This window comes from Branchiostoma floridae, chromosome 7 (genome assembly GCF_000003815.2).
Source record: "Branchiostoma floridae strain S238N-H82 chromosome 7, Bfl_VNyyK, whole genome shotgun sequence".
NCBI classification, from domain to species: domain Eukaryota; kingdom Metazoa; phylum Chordata; class Leptocardii; order Amphioxiformes; family Branchiostomatidae; genus Branchiostoma; species Branchiostoma floridae.
The window spans coordinates 21,701,622-21,715,693 of record NC_049985.1 but is presented as its reverse complement, the minus strand read 5'-3'; the positions used below and the strand labels follow the sequence as shown (position 1 = coordinate 21,715,693).

The 14,072-nt window shown below is 40.1% G+C and overlaps 2 protein-coding genes across 2 annotated transcripts in view; one reads left to right on the top strand and one right to left on the bottom strand.

Moving 5' to 3' along the window:
* Window positions 1–3,054, bottom strand: LOC118419668 (translation initiation factor IF-3, mitochondrial-like). The gene is made up of 3 exons (XM_035826182.1): window positions 2,910–3,054; window positions 2,026–2,761; window positions 1–1,096 (listed from the first exon to the last, which is right to left on the bottom strand). Exons 1-3 carry the CDS (start codon window positions 2,927–2,929, stop codon window positions 956–958), a joined length of 897 nt encoding a protein of 298 aa, XP_035682075.1. The 5' UTR covers window positions 2,930–3,054; the 3' UTR covers window positions 1–955.
* The window catches only part of LOC118419651 (pre-mRNA 3'-end-processing factor FIP1-like), a 15,944-nt gene continuing 4,793 nt past the window's right edge, over window positions 2,922–14,072 (top strand). The window contains exons 1-12 of the mRNA XM_035826149.1: window positions 2,922–3,044; window positions 4,655–4,700; window positions 5,615–5,647; window positions 6,331–6,442; window positions 7,285–7,391; window positions 7,711–7,778; window positions 8,261–8,383; window positions 10,433–10,545; window positions 10,964–11,012; window positions 11,770–11,959; window positions 12,589–12,728; window positions 13,544–13,648. Coding sequence (XP_035682042.1) covers window positions 3,005–3,044; window positions 4,655–4,700; window positions 5,615–5,647; window positions 6,331–6,442; window positions 7,285–7,391; window positions 7,711–7,778; window positions 8,261–8,383; window positions 10,433–10,545; window positions 10,964–11,012; window positions 11,770–11,959; window positions 12,589–12,728; window positions 13,544–13,648 — 1,126 coding nt within the window. The 5' untranslated portion in view covers window positions 2,922–3,004. The remainder of the gene's footprint in view (window positions 3,045–4,654; window positions 4,701–5,614; window positions 5,648–6,330; window positions 6,443–7,284; window positions 7,392–7,710; window positions 7,779–8,260; window positions 8,384–10,432; window positions 10,546–10,963; window positions 11,013–11,769; window positions 11,960–12,588; window positions 12,729–13,543; window positions 13,649–14,072) is intronic.

Here is a 14,072-nt window from a genome sequence, read left to right as displayed (position 1 = left end):
TAAGTATCCAATCAGCTTTATAGACACAAATAGATCAAGACTTGCATTTAGTAGCACAGTTTACAAAACTCAAGCAGAAGAAAGCATCTTAACATGGTATAGTCTCCTTATGTTTATAATACTAATATGCAAGCAATACTAGCAGTAGCTTTATTTTCAGTTTGTTATACATTCAGGCTAGGACTGACTATATTATCTGAAATTCCTTTAATAGACCTGCAAGTCCAGAATGTATGTTCCTATACAGACAATAGCTGCAACTAGTAATTATTTTATTATGCAGGGAAATGCCGGTGATGGTCTTGTAGATAAATATTGTTCTATCCAATACATAAGTAATTTCTCTATAAATCCACATCTTCAGCATATTTGTTTAATTAATTATACATGCATTTTACAACACTTAAGAGTACATGAACAAATTCAGTCCTAATTTTTTTGTATTTCACTAAGCTAAGGTCTATTACACATTATATTCAGAAAGACTACAGCTGAAATACAATGTAAGATAATGCAGTTTCACAGTTTTCTCCATTGACTTTGCACTACTGTAGATGTTCATCTATCTACCAATTTAAATCTAAAGAAAATTCTATTTACCATGTATAACATACGGCCACCTATTGACAAGGCATCATTCCTCATATGACAAAGGTACTCTCCAAGCAGAGGTTTGGCTCCGGCTGTTTTTTAACATTTTTTTGACAGGCTTTCTATTTTGCATGGTTTTCTCTAATGTTATATACCCCACTGCCTGATAAAAACACCTAAAAGAACGTCAAAAAACAGCTGGAGCCGAACCTCTACATGAAGAGTACATGTATAATAAACTTTTAAGGTAAAAGTATGTTCTCTTTTGATACAACAGAGTTCTTCCTTAGTACTCTCGAGCCAGAATTTCTTGTGTCCATTTGTAGTGTCTCTGACATGTAAGATGTTAAAGAAAGCCTTGTCTTTATTTCTTCTTGCCCGTACTGGCTTCCTTGTCTGACAGAGGCCTGAGTACACAATTGACTGATGTTCCCTTCAGTGCTGGAGGGGTCTGGTAGGTAGCTTTGGACGTCAAGGACTTCAGAATGTTGTCTGCTAGCTTTACCTGAAGAAAACATTCAAATGTTAACTGGGATGAAACTTGGGACACCTTGAAAAACGATGAAATGTTAGTGTATCATTGTTAATGTACTGAACATTTACAGCTGAGTGAATAGAATGCAAGGTAAAGACATTACAGCATTTCCTGGATGAGAAAACAGTCCATGTGACACTTGAAAACAAAAAAAAAGGTCTACCAGTACACAATTGATTATAAGAACATTTTCCATATAGAGTATAATTTCAACTGCTGTATCAATATCTAAACATATAATAACTATTCTCCTACCCAGAGCCTTGCCAGAGGCCAATGTAATGTACCATGGATAGGCTCTGCAAAACCGTGCTTAGGTTTCCGCTTTTGTGGGCATGGCCTCTAACCAGCTGCTGTCAGCCAATCAGAGAATCTAAATGTTTTTGTAAAATAAAGCCAATTCTTTGACTGGCTGACAGCTGCTTAGAGGCCACACCCACAAAAGTGGAAACCTCAAACTAATTTAGCAGAAGCTCCCTAAGGTGTATTGTATAGGCTGCACTCAAGACCCTGTCTAGGACAGGGCTCTAGCTAGCGTCCGTTTTTCCGTCAATTGACGGAAATTTGCTGCGTGTGACGGAAAAATTTTAAAACCAATCCTTCCACCTTGACGGACAAAAATCTGATAAAAGCTCCTTGGTGGAAGCTACAGGTGGCATGGGAACGCCGTCCACGGCCGTAAAAGCCACACACTGTTTGTTTTGCTATTGTTATGATTGTTGAAAAGGGTGTAGGTGCCTTTCGCATACGATAATCTCATTAAAACCCGTTTTTCAAGGTCTCAGTTCAGTCTCTCTGACTCTTGGAATAATGTTGCTGACGGAAAAAAATGTCGAGCTGGCTAGAGCCCTGGTCTAGGATGATAATACTTGTGAGGTACCAAACTAACAAATAATTACCATATCCTCTGTTGTTTTCTTGCTTTTTCTAGGGTTGGTGATGGAAATTTTGACCAGCGACTTCTTCTCAATGAAACTGTCTATCTTGTGAACCTTGTGTGTGAGGTCGTGTTTCGTAATGTCTGACGAAAATCGCATGGACTGCACCGCTCCCACTCCTTTTTGCGCCTTCTTTTCTTCCCTCAGTTTGGCTCTCTCTTCCAGCAGTTGTTGTGGGGTCATGAGTTGGTATGCTGCGTACGGTTTTGCATCAGCGTCAATCAAGATCAACCGAAGGCCACTGTTTTCAGGCTCATTTAAACGTTTCAAAGCCTGATAGCTGTGGATTGCTCCCATGCTATTCCCCTCTTGATCGAAAAGGTGGATTGTTCCAGGTCGAATCCTTTGTCCGACAGCATCTAGAGTCTTTATTTTTACTGTTGTGGGCAGCTTGACTCCTGTATGTGGTCTGGTTGAGCCCTCGCTCTCATTGGTTGGTGCAGATGATGAGGAAAAACTGCAACAGCCAATGGGGATGCAGGATTTGTGACTCCCATCCAAAGATGCGATGTTTCTTCTCCAGTGGAGCATTTTGGTTGCTTGTTGTTGTGTTCTGTTACATGTTGTCTCATTAAACAACGAGAATTTTGAGAACGAAGAAGAAGACATGAAAAACTGAGCTCGCTTCAAAGTCCACGGAAATCTTCCATGTTGAACTTGGAGCTTCTTTATGCAGAGGACTGCCAGAATTTTGCCCCTGTAACAAAAGAACGCTTTGATGTAAAACTTCCAAAGTACGTGTATCTCATTGTAAATGAAACAGTTAACTAACATCTAACATTGTAATCTTTCAATAATTGTTACGAGGGCGAAAAATAAGTCAAATTGGAAAGAATGAAGTTTACCTGCACATGGGCGCCGCCATCTTGGTTATCGAGTGATCGGCAGTTTCCGGAAAGACCCGAAGTTTGCCGAAGCGGCTCACACACAGCGTGCCAAAATGGCGGACGTCGAAGAAGAGGAGCAGTGGTTGTACGGAGGTTTGTAGTGATGTATTTGAGTGAATAGTGTCTTAAATTCTGATTTTCAGAAGTGCTAAATAATCCTTAGGTACTAACGTTTCATAGAGATCGATGTAGTGGTCTAAGAGGCATGAATTGTGTCATTTTTGGGGGGTAAAAGTGTCGACGATTTTTGCACGTGAGGAACCGGCTTAGGTTTTTGTTTTGTCCAGGCAAGGAGGTTAAAGAAAGACTCTTTCTTTAACCTCCTTGGTCCAGGTCAAGAAACCAAATGATATGATAAAAGTACAAACAAGTCGAGCTCTCGTCCTTCGGTAGATTTTATAGTGATATGTTTCTGAACGACAGCTTTTTCGTCGACAGAGGTGGTCAAAACGTACATAACTAGAGTTCGGCGACCTCATACCTCCATGAAAATTCAGAGCTTTTGTAAATTTCATGCAATTGACTAAGACATTAACATAATTTATGCATGGTGTTGTTCATCATTGACAAACGTACACATGTCACAATTATAAAATTCCCATTATAAATCATAAAGCGGTTTTGCAATTTTTACATAAATTATGCAAATAAGTTCCTCATTATCATATTTGGTATCTGCTTATATTCCACCTATCATATTAACATGTGTTACATTTATTGAAGTCCAGTTATTGAAAACAATGGAATTATACAATTTCCTCATTAATTATGCAAATTAACTCCTCATTTGCATAACATGCATATCATTATGAACATCTTTGCCTAAGCTACCTGCATACCTAAAATGTAGGCAATCCGTCAATCCTTTCTGCAGTTATCCTCTTTGGAATGTCTTGACAAAAACGCCCCTGCAGTTCTACAATTGAATGTTAGGGGACTGAAACTTGCCCCACTTTGTCATGACACTGAAAGCTATCTACCAGCCAAATGTCACGACCATATCATGTACGGGACAAGAGATACATTGAAAAAACTGCTATGATAGAATATTCTCATTAATTATGCAAATGTACTCCTATTTTGCATAATTAATATTTTATCTTGTACAACATTGTCTAAGGTACCTACATACCAAAAATCATGAAAATCCGTTGTTCCCTTCTTGAGTTATCCTCGTCAGAAGTTTTTGACAAAAATGCCCCTGCTATCCCAAAACTAGACGCTAGGGGGCCCAAACTTATGTCAATTTTTCCTGAGCACAAGAGCTATATAATACTTAAAAATCTTGACCATAGCATGTTCAGAACACAGAGATAGCAAAACCGGAAGTTGCGCTGCAGTACCAAGGTCACACACCAGGGGGCCCAAAATTGACCTTGACCTTCGTCTTCCCAACCCCTACCCACATACCAAATATCATCGTAGTCCATCAAGAGGTTCTCAAGTTATGCTGACCACAAATATGCGGACACACAGACACACACACAAACACACACACAAACACACACACAAACACACACACAGACACACTCAAAACTATACCTCCATTTTTTCATGGAGGTAACAATGCGTAGTCTGATCTCAGTATCTGAAGTATGACGCCCCCCTCCCCCTTTAGAAAACTACATGAGACAGAAAGGAAAGTCTGAAACATCGAGATATTTTCATGTAAGTCAAAAATGTATCTTTAATTGTATGTACAGATGAGGAGGCTGAAGAGACCAAGGCAGATGAACCACCTCCATTGGAGTAAGTACCTGATAATTTTTTATCATTACACATTACCAAACAACACAAGTTAACGTTAAGTCCCTAAATTTTAAGCAAATATACAAAAATGTAAAAGAGTAACGTTAGTTGATGCTACTTTTTCAAAATTTTTCCAGTTACTTTTGAAACTGCTAGTAGTGCTACGTTTAACTTGTATATTTTTTTTCTTAAAAGGATGTCTAACCTTCACTGGCATAGCCTACTACTAGTACTAGTAGTAGAATGACAGTCATCAACTCCTTCTTACTCTTACTAAGTTAGTAACCTTGACCTACATTGGTCAGCTCCTCCAAAAATCTTTTTGTTGTTGTACATTCATTGAGAACAATCATATTTTTAATCAGTGGGACCGCGTAGCACAGTGGTACTGTCTTCGCCTCGTGACCGAGAGGTTGCGGGTTCGAATCCAGCTGCTGTGTTACCGATCTTGTGCCCTTGGGAAAGGCACTTTACACGGCTTTCCTCACTATACTCAGGTGAAAATGAGTACCTAGCTTCGGTTAGGGCCGTCCCTCGGATAGGACGTTATATGGAGGTCCCGTGTATGGGGAGAGTCACACCCTATGCACGTTAAAGAACCCCCACACGTGCGATGGTGCGGTGTGGTTGGAGCAAACCTTTCTGTCTGGAGTTGGTGATTCACTTCAAATCACCCGGTTGGAGGCCTGGCGAACCTACATACCGTATCAGCCAGCGAAAGGGTATATCACCCCGTAAGGGGCGGTATAACCCCGCCGCGTGTAGACATGTGCGAACATGTGCACATGTGTGTATGGCGGCTTTGAAAAGGTGTCCTTAACACCTGTTTCGCCATACCCTCCAAATGGAGAATCCTTATAAATAAATAAATAAATAAATAAATCATACTCACAGATCTTTCTTTCCTCCAATAGGTCTACACCAGAGGAAAAGGAAAAGGAAGCAGTGTAAGTACACCTCATAGTGTATAATAGATGTCTTAATCCTAAGGTATTCATTCCCATATAAGATTCCAAGTATAAAACATAACATTATAGTGAATTGATTGAGATGTTGAAGGATTCTCTAAAGAAAGAATTTGCAAGGGGGGCATTGCAAGGGAGTAGAGAGACCTATTAGAGGGATAGTGTGGCAGTCCCTCCATCCTTCCAACGTGTGGCGTGTTAAAATGTGTTATTCCAAGGCTTTCTGAAGGTCAAAATTGCTGCCAGACAGGTCACAATTGAAGACTCCAGCCACATGTGACCTAGTAGCATCCCTGATTAATCTGAATGTTATCCTTGTGACAGAGGATCGCTCCCTAGTACCATTGGGGTTGCAGAGGCCTTGTTCAAGGGTGCTTAAGTAATCATACGATCCTTACGAAAAAAAAAAGATCCTTACGGAAAACATACAATCCACTACTAAGAAACATACGATCCCTACTGAAATCATACGATCCACTACTAGGAAACATATGATCCTTACGGAAAACATATGATCCTAGTAGTGGATCGTATGATTTCCGTAAGGATCGTATGTTTTCCGTAAGGATCGTAGGATTACTTAGGCACCCCTGTTGTTAACCTCCTTGGATAAAGCCCTGTTTAAATGAATAATTCTACAGCTCAGATACATGTTTTTCCAACAGGAATGGAGAAGATGCTGCCCCTGCGGTGACCAGTAACCTGTCAGCTGATGCTCCTGAGTTTGTTACTAAGAAGACAGCTGAGGGAGGGGAGGATAAGGAGGCAGGAGAGCTGGTAAGTTATTGTTGAAAGTCTAGTTAACTGGTCTTTAGGTCAAAGGTACACAGCTTATTGACAGTAACACTTAGGGGTGGGTACCGGTATAGAAAATTCAGGTCCAGGTCTGGTTCAGATAGAGAGGATCAGGCCCAAGTCCAGACCTGAACCTGGACCTAATTCATTATGTAAAAACTTGTGAATGGACTATACTAAAAACAATGGTCCATTTTGCTACAAAAAATCAGTTCTGTGTAGTATTCGACTCCTACTGGCATTCTAAAATCCTACAAGGCTAACTGCCTCTGTAGGATTGACTGTAAAACTTGGTAGAAATGACTATAGACCCTACTCTGTTTCGCTCGTGTTATTTGCCTCGTACGGTAACCCCGTAAACGTATGAATGCCTCATCATATAATCTGTTCATTTTCCAATCGGCCCCACATCAGGTCCACTGATTTTTTTCAGGTCCGTTTTTTCCGGTTTTAATGCCCCTAGCCAAGGGATGTCTCTAACCAAAGCTAGGTACTCATTTTCACCTGAGCGAACCAAGTAAATTTGATCATGTAATTTGTAAAGTGCCCTTCCCAAGGACTCAATGTTGGTGTCATATCAGGATTTGGGCCAAATGCCATAACCGTTTGACAGCCATATCTGGCCTGCCTTTGACTCCTTTTAATCGTAAAGGCAACTACAACTTACAAAAGTTGATTTCCAAGAGGGCCCAGTTGACATATGCTCAACGTTTTGTGACTGAAGCATTTTGAAAGCTGTAACCATCTAATTCCATAACAGCAGAACAACAACAGAATAAACAAACAAACAACTAATTAGTAATCTGCTGTTTATACCTTACCAGAGTGGAGAAGAGAACCAGGAGGAGGATGCTGATGATGATGACAGTGACAGTGATGATGATGTTCAGGTCACCATTGGAGACATCAAGAGCGCCCCAGCTTCCTATCCGTGAGTTATCTGTTCTCCTAGTTGTGTTAGTGTAATTCCTCGAGATTTGACTGATAACTGTTGATAGAAATGGCTTTTTCGACATACTACAACTAGCAAATTAAATCTTAGGTTATTCACTTGTCGCAAAGCAAATCATCAATCTTGTGCAAAAATTAGAAAAATAAAAATTCCCGTTCTACAGAAAGGTCACCATTTGAACATGTATGGCCTTGTTAGTAAGACCTGATGTTATGAATTACTTTCGTACACTAACATGCTTTCAATTAGTTCTCTGATATTTGATATTCTGAAAATTAATAGTGTTGTTTCTCAACAGCGGCTATGGTGGCACCCCCATGAACCTGGACATCAAAAGAACAGCAGCCTACAGTAGAGGAGGACCTGGTATGAAATTCATTTTATTATCATACGCTACATTAGATTAGTCTCTTGCCAGGCCTTTTCCCTTCAAGCATATAAGGCCCCTACGACACTGTGATTTGGATCCCCTATGCTGTGATTTGGATCCCATATGCTGTGATTTGGATCCCCTATGCTGTGATTTGGATCCCCTATGCTGTGATTTGATCCCATATGCTGTGATTTGGATCCCCTATGCTGTGATTTGATCCCATATGCTGTGATTTGATCCCCTGTGCTGTGATTTGGATCCCCTATGCTGTGATTTGATCCCCTATGCTCTGATTTGGGCCCCTATGCTGCGATGTGGGCCCGTATGCTGTGTTTCAACCAGTTCAGTTCACAAAGTTTTGTTAGAAAAATTGTCTTGTTCTAAAGTTTGTATGTCATGCAGGTCATTCTAGTAGTTGTCCTTCAGATGACACTTTTACCAATAAGGTTTCTAATTAGTATTGTTTCTTTTCCAGCCCCCGGCAGTGCAGGGAAGACAGTTAAGGGTATTGACCTTGCAGCCCCCGGGGCCATCAATGGTGTACCTGTGATTGACTTTGACCTGGACACACTGGAGGACAAGCCGTGGAGAAAGCCTGGTGAGTTGAACTGTGTTCTCCTCTATCTCTACTATATAATCCATCCCATGTTGCGAATGGCTTTGCAACATCATTTAACATTCACATGATATATTCAACATCACTAAGAGACGAGAAGGAGCCAAACATATGTTTTGGAGCTTGAGTAGTTTAAAAGATCCCATATTTTATCATTGGTTTATTATACTGTAAGTTCATTTATGTTCGCGAGCACTTAATTTCGCGAGTTTGAGCAAATCGGGAGTTCGCGAGATCTTTGAGTTCGCGAGTGGGTGTTTCAATTATTTTTCGAAAGTTACGTTATGATCCGGTAGCGAGTGCCCCCCTCCCACCCACACCGCAACACTAGTCATGCCCGGCTCAAAGGCGGCATTTACGCCTTACAGTTCATAGTTCCCCTTCAAACAATGTCTAAAGTTGGTGTACTCAATAAAAAAATGTGTTTCTACCGAGCCACTGTCTCATTGTTGAGCTCATTTCGGCCGTGATTTGATGACAGCGCACGGAACGCAACGGGGTCAATGACCTCTGTTATGTCGCAATCACATTTGCCGCATAGGCTGACAGGATACCCCACGCCAAGCCAAGCGACGCGGGCGCCATTTTGAAATTTTTTTTAGCGTGAAAGACGGCGCTAAGTTTTAAACTTTCAGCGTAATTTGTGGACACAAGTTGTACACAAGAAGGTGAAGAGTTTATCCCTTCCATATTTACAGTAGTTCTAACTCAGAATTATGAAACGGACGTCTTATTTTCGGCATGTAAGCGGAGTTGTTTTTGCCACGTTTCTAGTCATGAAAAAAAAGTAAATATTCCCCGGCTGTTATTGTTGTACATGTAAACCTGCTGCAATTCCATAGCCTTCCTTGTATTTGTAAAGACCAGTACTACTCAGTTTTATTTTTTGTTTCGTTCGTAACTTGTAGAAATCTAGTAAAACTAGGACAATGTACTAAGTAAATTGTTATCGCAGCCATGTCACGGCGTGTACGTACTAGTAAACCTACATGTTTCTTTTTTCTCCGTTCGCCAGTGGCACATTTCTATACAACAATGACTCCATGTATCGTATATGTGTTGAATTAAATTTTATTTCGGTTTGAAAAGAATAAATGGTCTGTTGTCAGTTGAGTATTGTCATTGGTATAAGTTGCTATCATACATGTAGTAAACACGTAGTTGAGACTGGATCATTTGGACGGAAGGTGTGGGAAGGGGGACGATGTTGAACATGCATGTTCGCGAGTAGATGACTTCGCGAAGAGAAGGTTTCAGCGAAATACGCAAACTTAAAAATCTCGCAAACTTAATTGAACTTACAGTATGTAAATTATTACATGTTGTACTTGGGCCATGTTGATTTGATTATACTCACATCAGTTTTGGGGTTTCCAGAGGATGCATGCATATAATTAAATCAATGTTGCCTAAAAAAATATTAATACATGTATTGTAGATTCAATGAAGATTGTTACTATGTTTTCCCAGTAGGGGAAAACATATTGTTTTTGCTGGTGTGTTCTTTTTCTTTTATCTTCTGTCAGTAGCAAATCAGAGATTAGATTAGATATTAGCTTTTTATAATGATACAAGCAATTTTTGCAATAGCAAACCCTTTTTTCTCACACAAAATACTATTGGGCAAGCCAAATGGTATAAAAACCAGATTCTCAAAGCAAGCCAATGTATTTTTTTTTGCAATGTACATGTATTGAAAATGTTGCCTTTCTAGTGTTTATCATCAATTAGCTGAGACGTCAATTTCACTTGGCATGGCTGATCCATCATGTTATGAGCCGATGGTGAGGCTATTAAGGAATTGTAAATAACTGGCCGCACGCTGGACATTTTGAGGAACTACATACTTTAATGTCTTGTCTCCAGGATTCTTAGCACCAGAATGAGGTCACAGCCTCACAGGACTAGTCTACTTATAAAATAGGGGGGCTTTGAGTAGGAGTGATCACATGGTTCACAGTGGGTTCATAACACATCACTTAGGTATTTCTTCAACTGTTGACGCTGACTGTTTATGTTTAATGTGATTAGGTGCTGATATCACTGACTACTTCAACTATGGCTTTAACGAGGACTCCTGGAAGATCTACTGTGACAAACAGAAGAGATTACGCATGGATACCAACCTACAGAAACCCATCTATGTCAGTATTTACTATGAAATTGTACTGTAGTATTAGTTGTTCTTTTTGGCTGTGAATGTATGGCTCTAGACAGAACCAGTCATTCCACCATTTGACAGAATTTTGTTGTATATGATACTGACAAAAAAATTTAAGACCATTAAAATCTATCTTAGATGACTGTGTCTTAAATGACTGTGTCTTAAATGACTGTGTCTTAAATGACTGTGTCTTAAATGACTGTGTCTTAAATGACTGTGTCTTAAATGACTGTGTCTTAAATGACTGTGTCTTAAATGACTGTGTCTTAAATGACTTGGTCTTAAATGACTGTGTCTTAAATGACTGGTCTTAAATGACTGTGTCTGTGATATACAGACTGTCAAATTGAATGTGGTGAGATATTTGTCCTAACTAGAAGTAATTTTGTTCTTTACAGGTCCACCATGCTGGGAGCACCAATACTAGACAGGACAAGGAAGAACAAAGTGAGTATTGAGGAGGGACAAAGGGGGAAGGTTTTAAAACTTCTTTGCTCTCACAGAATACTTGCAGATTTCAACTACCATATTCTATCCCAAAAGCTGAGTGCTAAGCAGAGAAAGCAGCATGTACTATTTCAAAGTCTTTGGTATGATTTGGCCGGGGATCATACTCATGTCCTACCAAATACAGGGCAAACACACTAACCTCTTGGCCATTGCACCAGTTGTTCAGCTATTCTACAAACTATGAATTTGTCGATATACTTAAGATGTGTGCTTTGTTTGATTACAGTGCTTAAAATACCCCTTTGCACACTTGCAAACACAACCACAGTTTGCTTGGCACAACTTAATCTTAAACCAAGGTAGCGCAGTGTGCAACCTGAAATTTTGAAATTGGAACACTTTTCCCCCACTTACGTGCATAAACTTTTCTATTTATTTCTCATTAAATTTTAAAACATAAGTAGTTTATTACATGTAATTTAAAAGAAAGATAATGGATAAGTAGCTGAGTTGAAGTAATAACTTGGAAGTAGGCAGTGGGGCTCCCTGAAATGTTGATGGCGCAACCTGGCTTTTGACTCAAGTTGCCACCTGAGCAACCTGGCTGAAAAAGTATTTCGAGCACTAGATTGAATAGTTGGGTCTTTGACCAAGGAACTTTTGCAGAGATTTCAGCAATATGTGAAACTATGAGACTTCTTTATATACCAGGATAAGCAGAAATGCTGAAATGCTGTTACATCTCGACCTTTAGGTCATGCCCCTGTGGGAAACCCCATCCAGAGACGAGGCAGTGGGAACTACCGTGGTGCAGGGCCCCCGCCTGACCGCAAGGCTGGCGGAGTGATCGACGTGATCGGAGGGGGGATTTCACGTGTGGAAGGAAGGCGACGGGACAGACCACCAGACGAGAACGTTATTCCCGTGATGGGGGCACCTCCTGAGTAAGAACAGAAGTCTGATATTTCTCACATTTTAAAAGAATAATTAGATATAGTATTAGCATGGCATGAATTGCACACTTTTTAAATGCAATGTACAGTTTGGAGGTTCCACGCCAATGACTTCATTCGTAGAATTAAATTATGGCACAAGATTCTACGGGATTGCATCCCTGTGGGGTACAATCTAAAAGTTTTCAAATCAAAAGTAAACAAATATCTTTCATCACAATCCGGTATAGAAACCCCAAACGTATGAGTGGCTCCTTGAGCCTTGTTTTGTGGTGATCCCTAAGAATTTATAAAAAAATGAAAAAACAGTTCAAACTGCTCAAGAAGACCACTCAGGGGCTGATACAATCTGGTCTATGTGGATAGGTGGTCTTTATAGGCAGGATTTTTCATCTTTGTGTCAAATTGTAATAAATTATCTTAGGGACCATCAAAAAGTGGTCACATCGCCCAGGTGGTCCTTTTGTAGAGGTGGTCACTTCTGCAAGTTTGACTGCACCAATATTGTAATACTAATACTAGTAACAGCACCACATTCTCTCCAGACAGAGAGAAGAAAATTTGAAAATAACTGTAGTGTCAACTGAACTGAATTTCATTTATTATTGCCATCCATGCAGTGATGCAGGGAGAGGAATGAGACGAATGCACCCCCCTCCTGGAATGCCCCCTCCGGGACCCCCTCCCAACATGCCCCCACCCCCCTTCATGCCACCCCCTCCCGTCAGTTCAGCCTCGCAGCCACCTCCTCCACATCCAGGTGAGTTGGACTGTTCCTGTTGTCACCCCCTGCAATATTGGTAGCACCCAAATTCTTGTAGCAAACTATCTGATGTGTTATACTTACACTAAGTTACAGTACACAATTAGTATTGTCATTTGCATGGTATTTGATGCATGTACCATATAGAAATTTTTCATAAGCTTTTCTGGTTGTTGATGCTATTTGTCTATAGTCTTCTTACTGTATTCACAGTGCTTTCTATACTCCTTGTGTACATGAAATGTACAGTCCATTTAGTGCATACCCTTTCCAAGCATATATAAGCCTCACACTATTGTAAATAAGAAATGTCCTACCAGAAAAAAAAAGTCCACTCTTACCTTATCTAACAACAGTATACTACCTGTCTTCTTACTGTGTGTGCAGGGCTTGAAATACATTTTTCTGCAAACCTGCACTAGCCTGGTGCAGGTAACATTGAAAATTACCTGCACCAGACAAATTTTACCTGCAGCACTCTGAATTTAAGAAGTATGGATCATACTAAAACTGTTCAGGAACCATTGCAATTTTTTAATACTTTATAGCTGGTAACAGTCAATGTAGCTAATAACAATCCCTATACAGCTACATTATAGGACATTTACATGTATGTATGTATAAAACCCAGCACATCGACCAGTGCAGGTTAGGTGCAGGTAGACACCAGAAATACCTGCATAGCTCCAATGTTACCTGCACCAACCTGCATATGCAGGTGGAATTTTGAGCCCTGGTGTGTATTGACAAAAGCATCATGACTTGCTGAGAAAGGGTTGCACACATGTCTAATGCTGTACACTATCACTCAGCGATGCATGCTGGGGGTGGTTTTCCAGGTATCCCCATCCCTCCCCCCGGGATGTCAGGACCACCCCCTGGGTTCCCACCGCCTGACGCCATGCCACCATTCGACTGTGAGTACATAAGAGTATCTGTGATTAGTGTTTAATGTAGTGTTTAATGTATCATAAAAGCTGTCTTTGAGATTAAGTCCTTAGGAGTCATTAGAATTGCTATTGGTTTTCTACAATGTAAATTGTAATGTATTAATGAAGGTTAGAGCTCCTTGTAATTAGATACATGATACAAATGTTACTCAACCAACAGTTAATGGATAGTTTTTGTAAATGATCAGAGGTTTCTGAAAACACTGACAAAAGATCTGAAACGTCTGACCATTAACAAGATTTATCAATATACATTGTAATAAGTGACTTTTGTATGATGTAGAAAATTGTGATAGCAACATTTAGTAGGGTGCCTTTTATTTCTTGCATCATTTGCTCACCAGTTTTGTTGTTCAATTGTTTGTTTTACAGCTGGGTTTAACCCTGACAG

Excerpts from the sequence above, each read along its gene's own strand:
- LOC118419668 (XM_035826182.1), bottom strand. The coding sequence starts at position 2,929 with ATGGCGGCGCCCATGTGCAG. Across the intron at positions 2,762-2,909 it reads ATGGCGGCGCCCATGTGCAG|GGGCAAAATTCTGGCAGTCC; the intron begins GTAAACTTCATT and ends CTTTTGTTACAG. Across the intron at positions 1,097-2,025 it reads AGAAAACAACAGAGGATATG|GTAAAGCTAGCAGACAACAT; the intron begins GTAATTATTTGT and ends TGTTTTCTTCAG.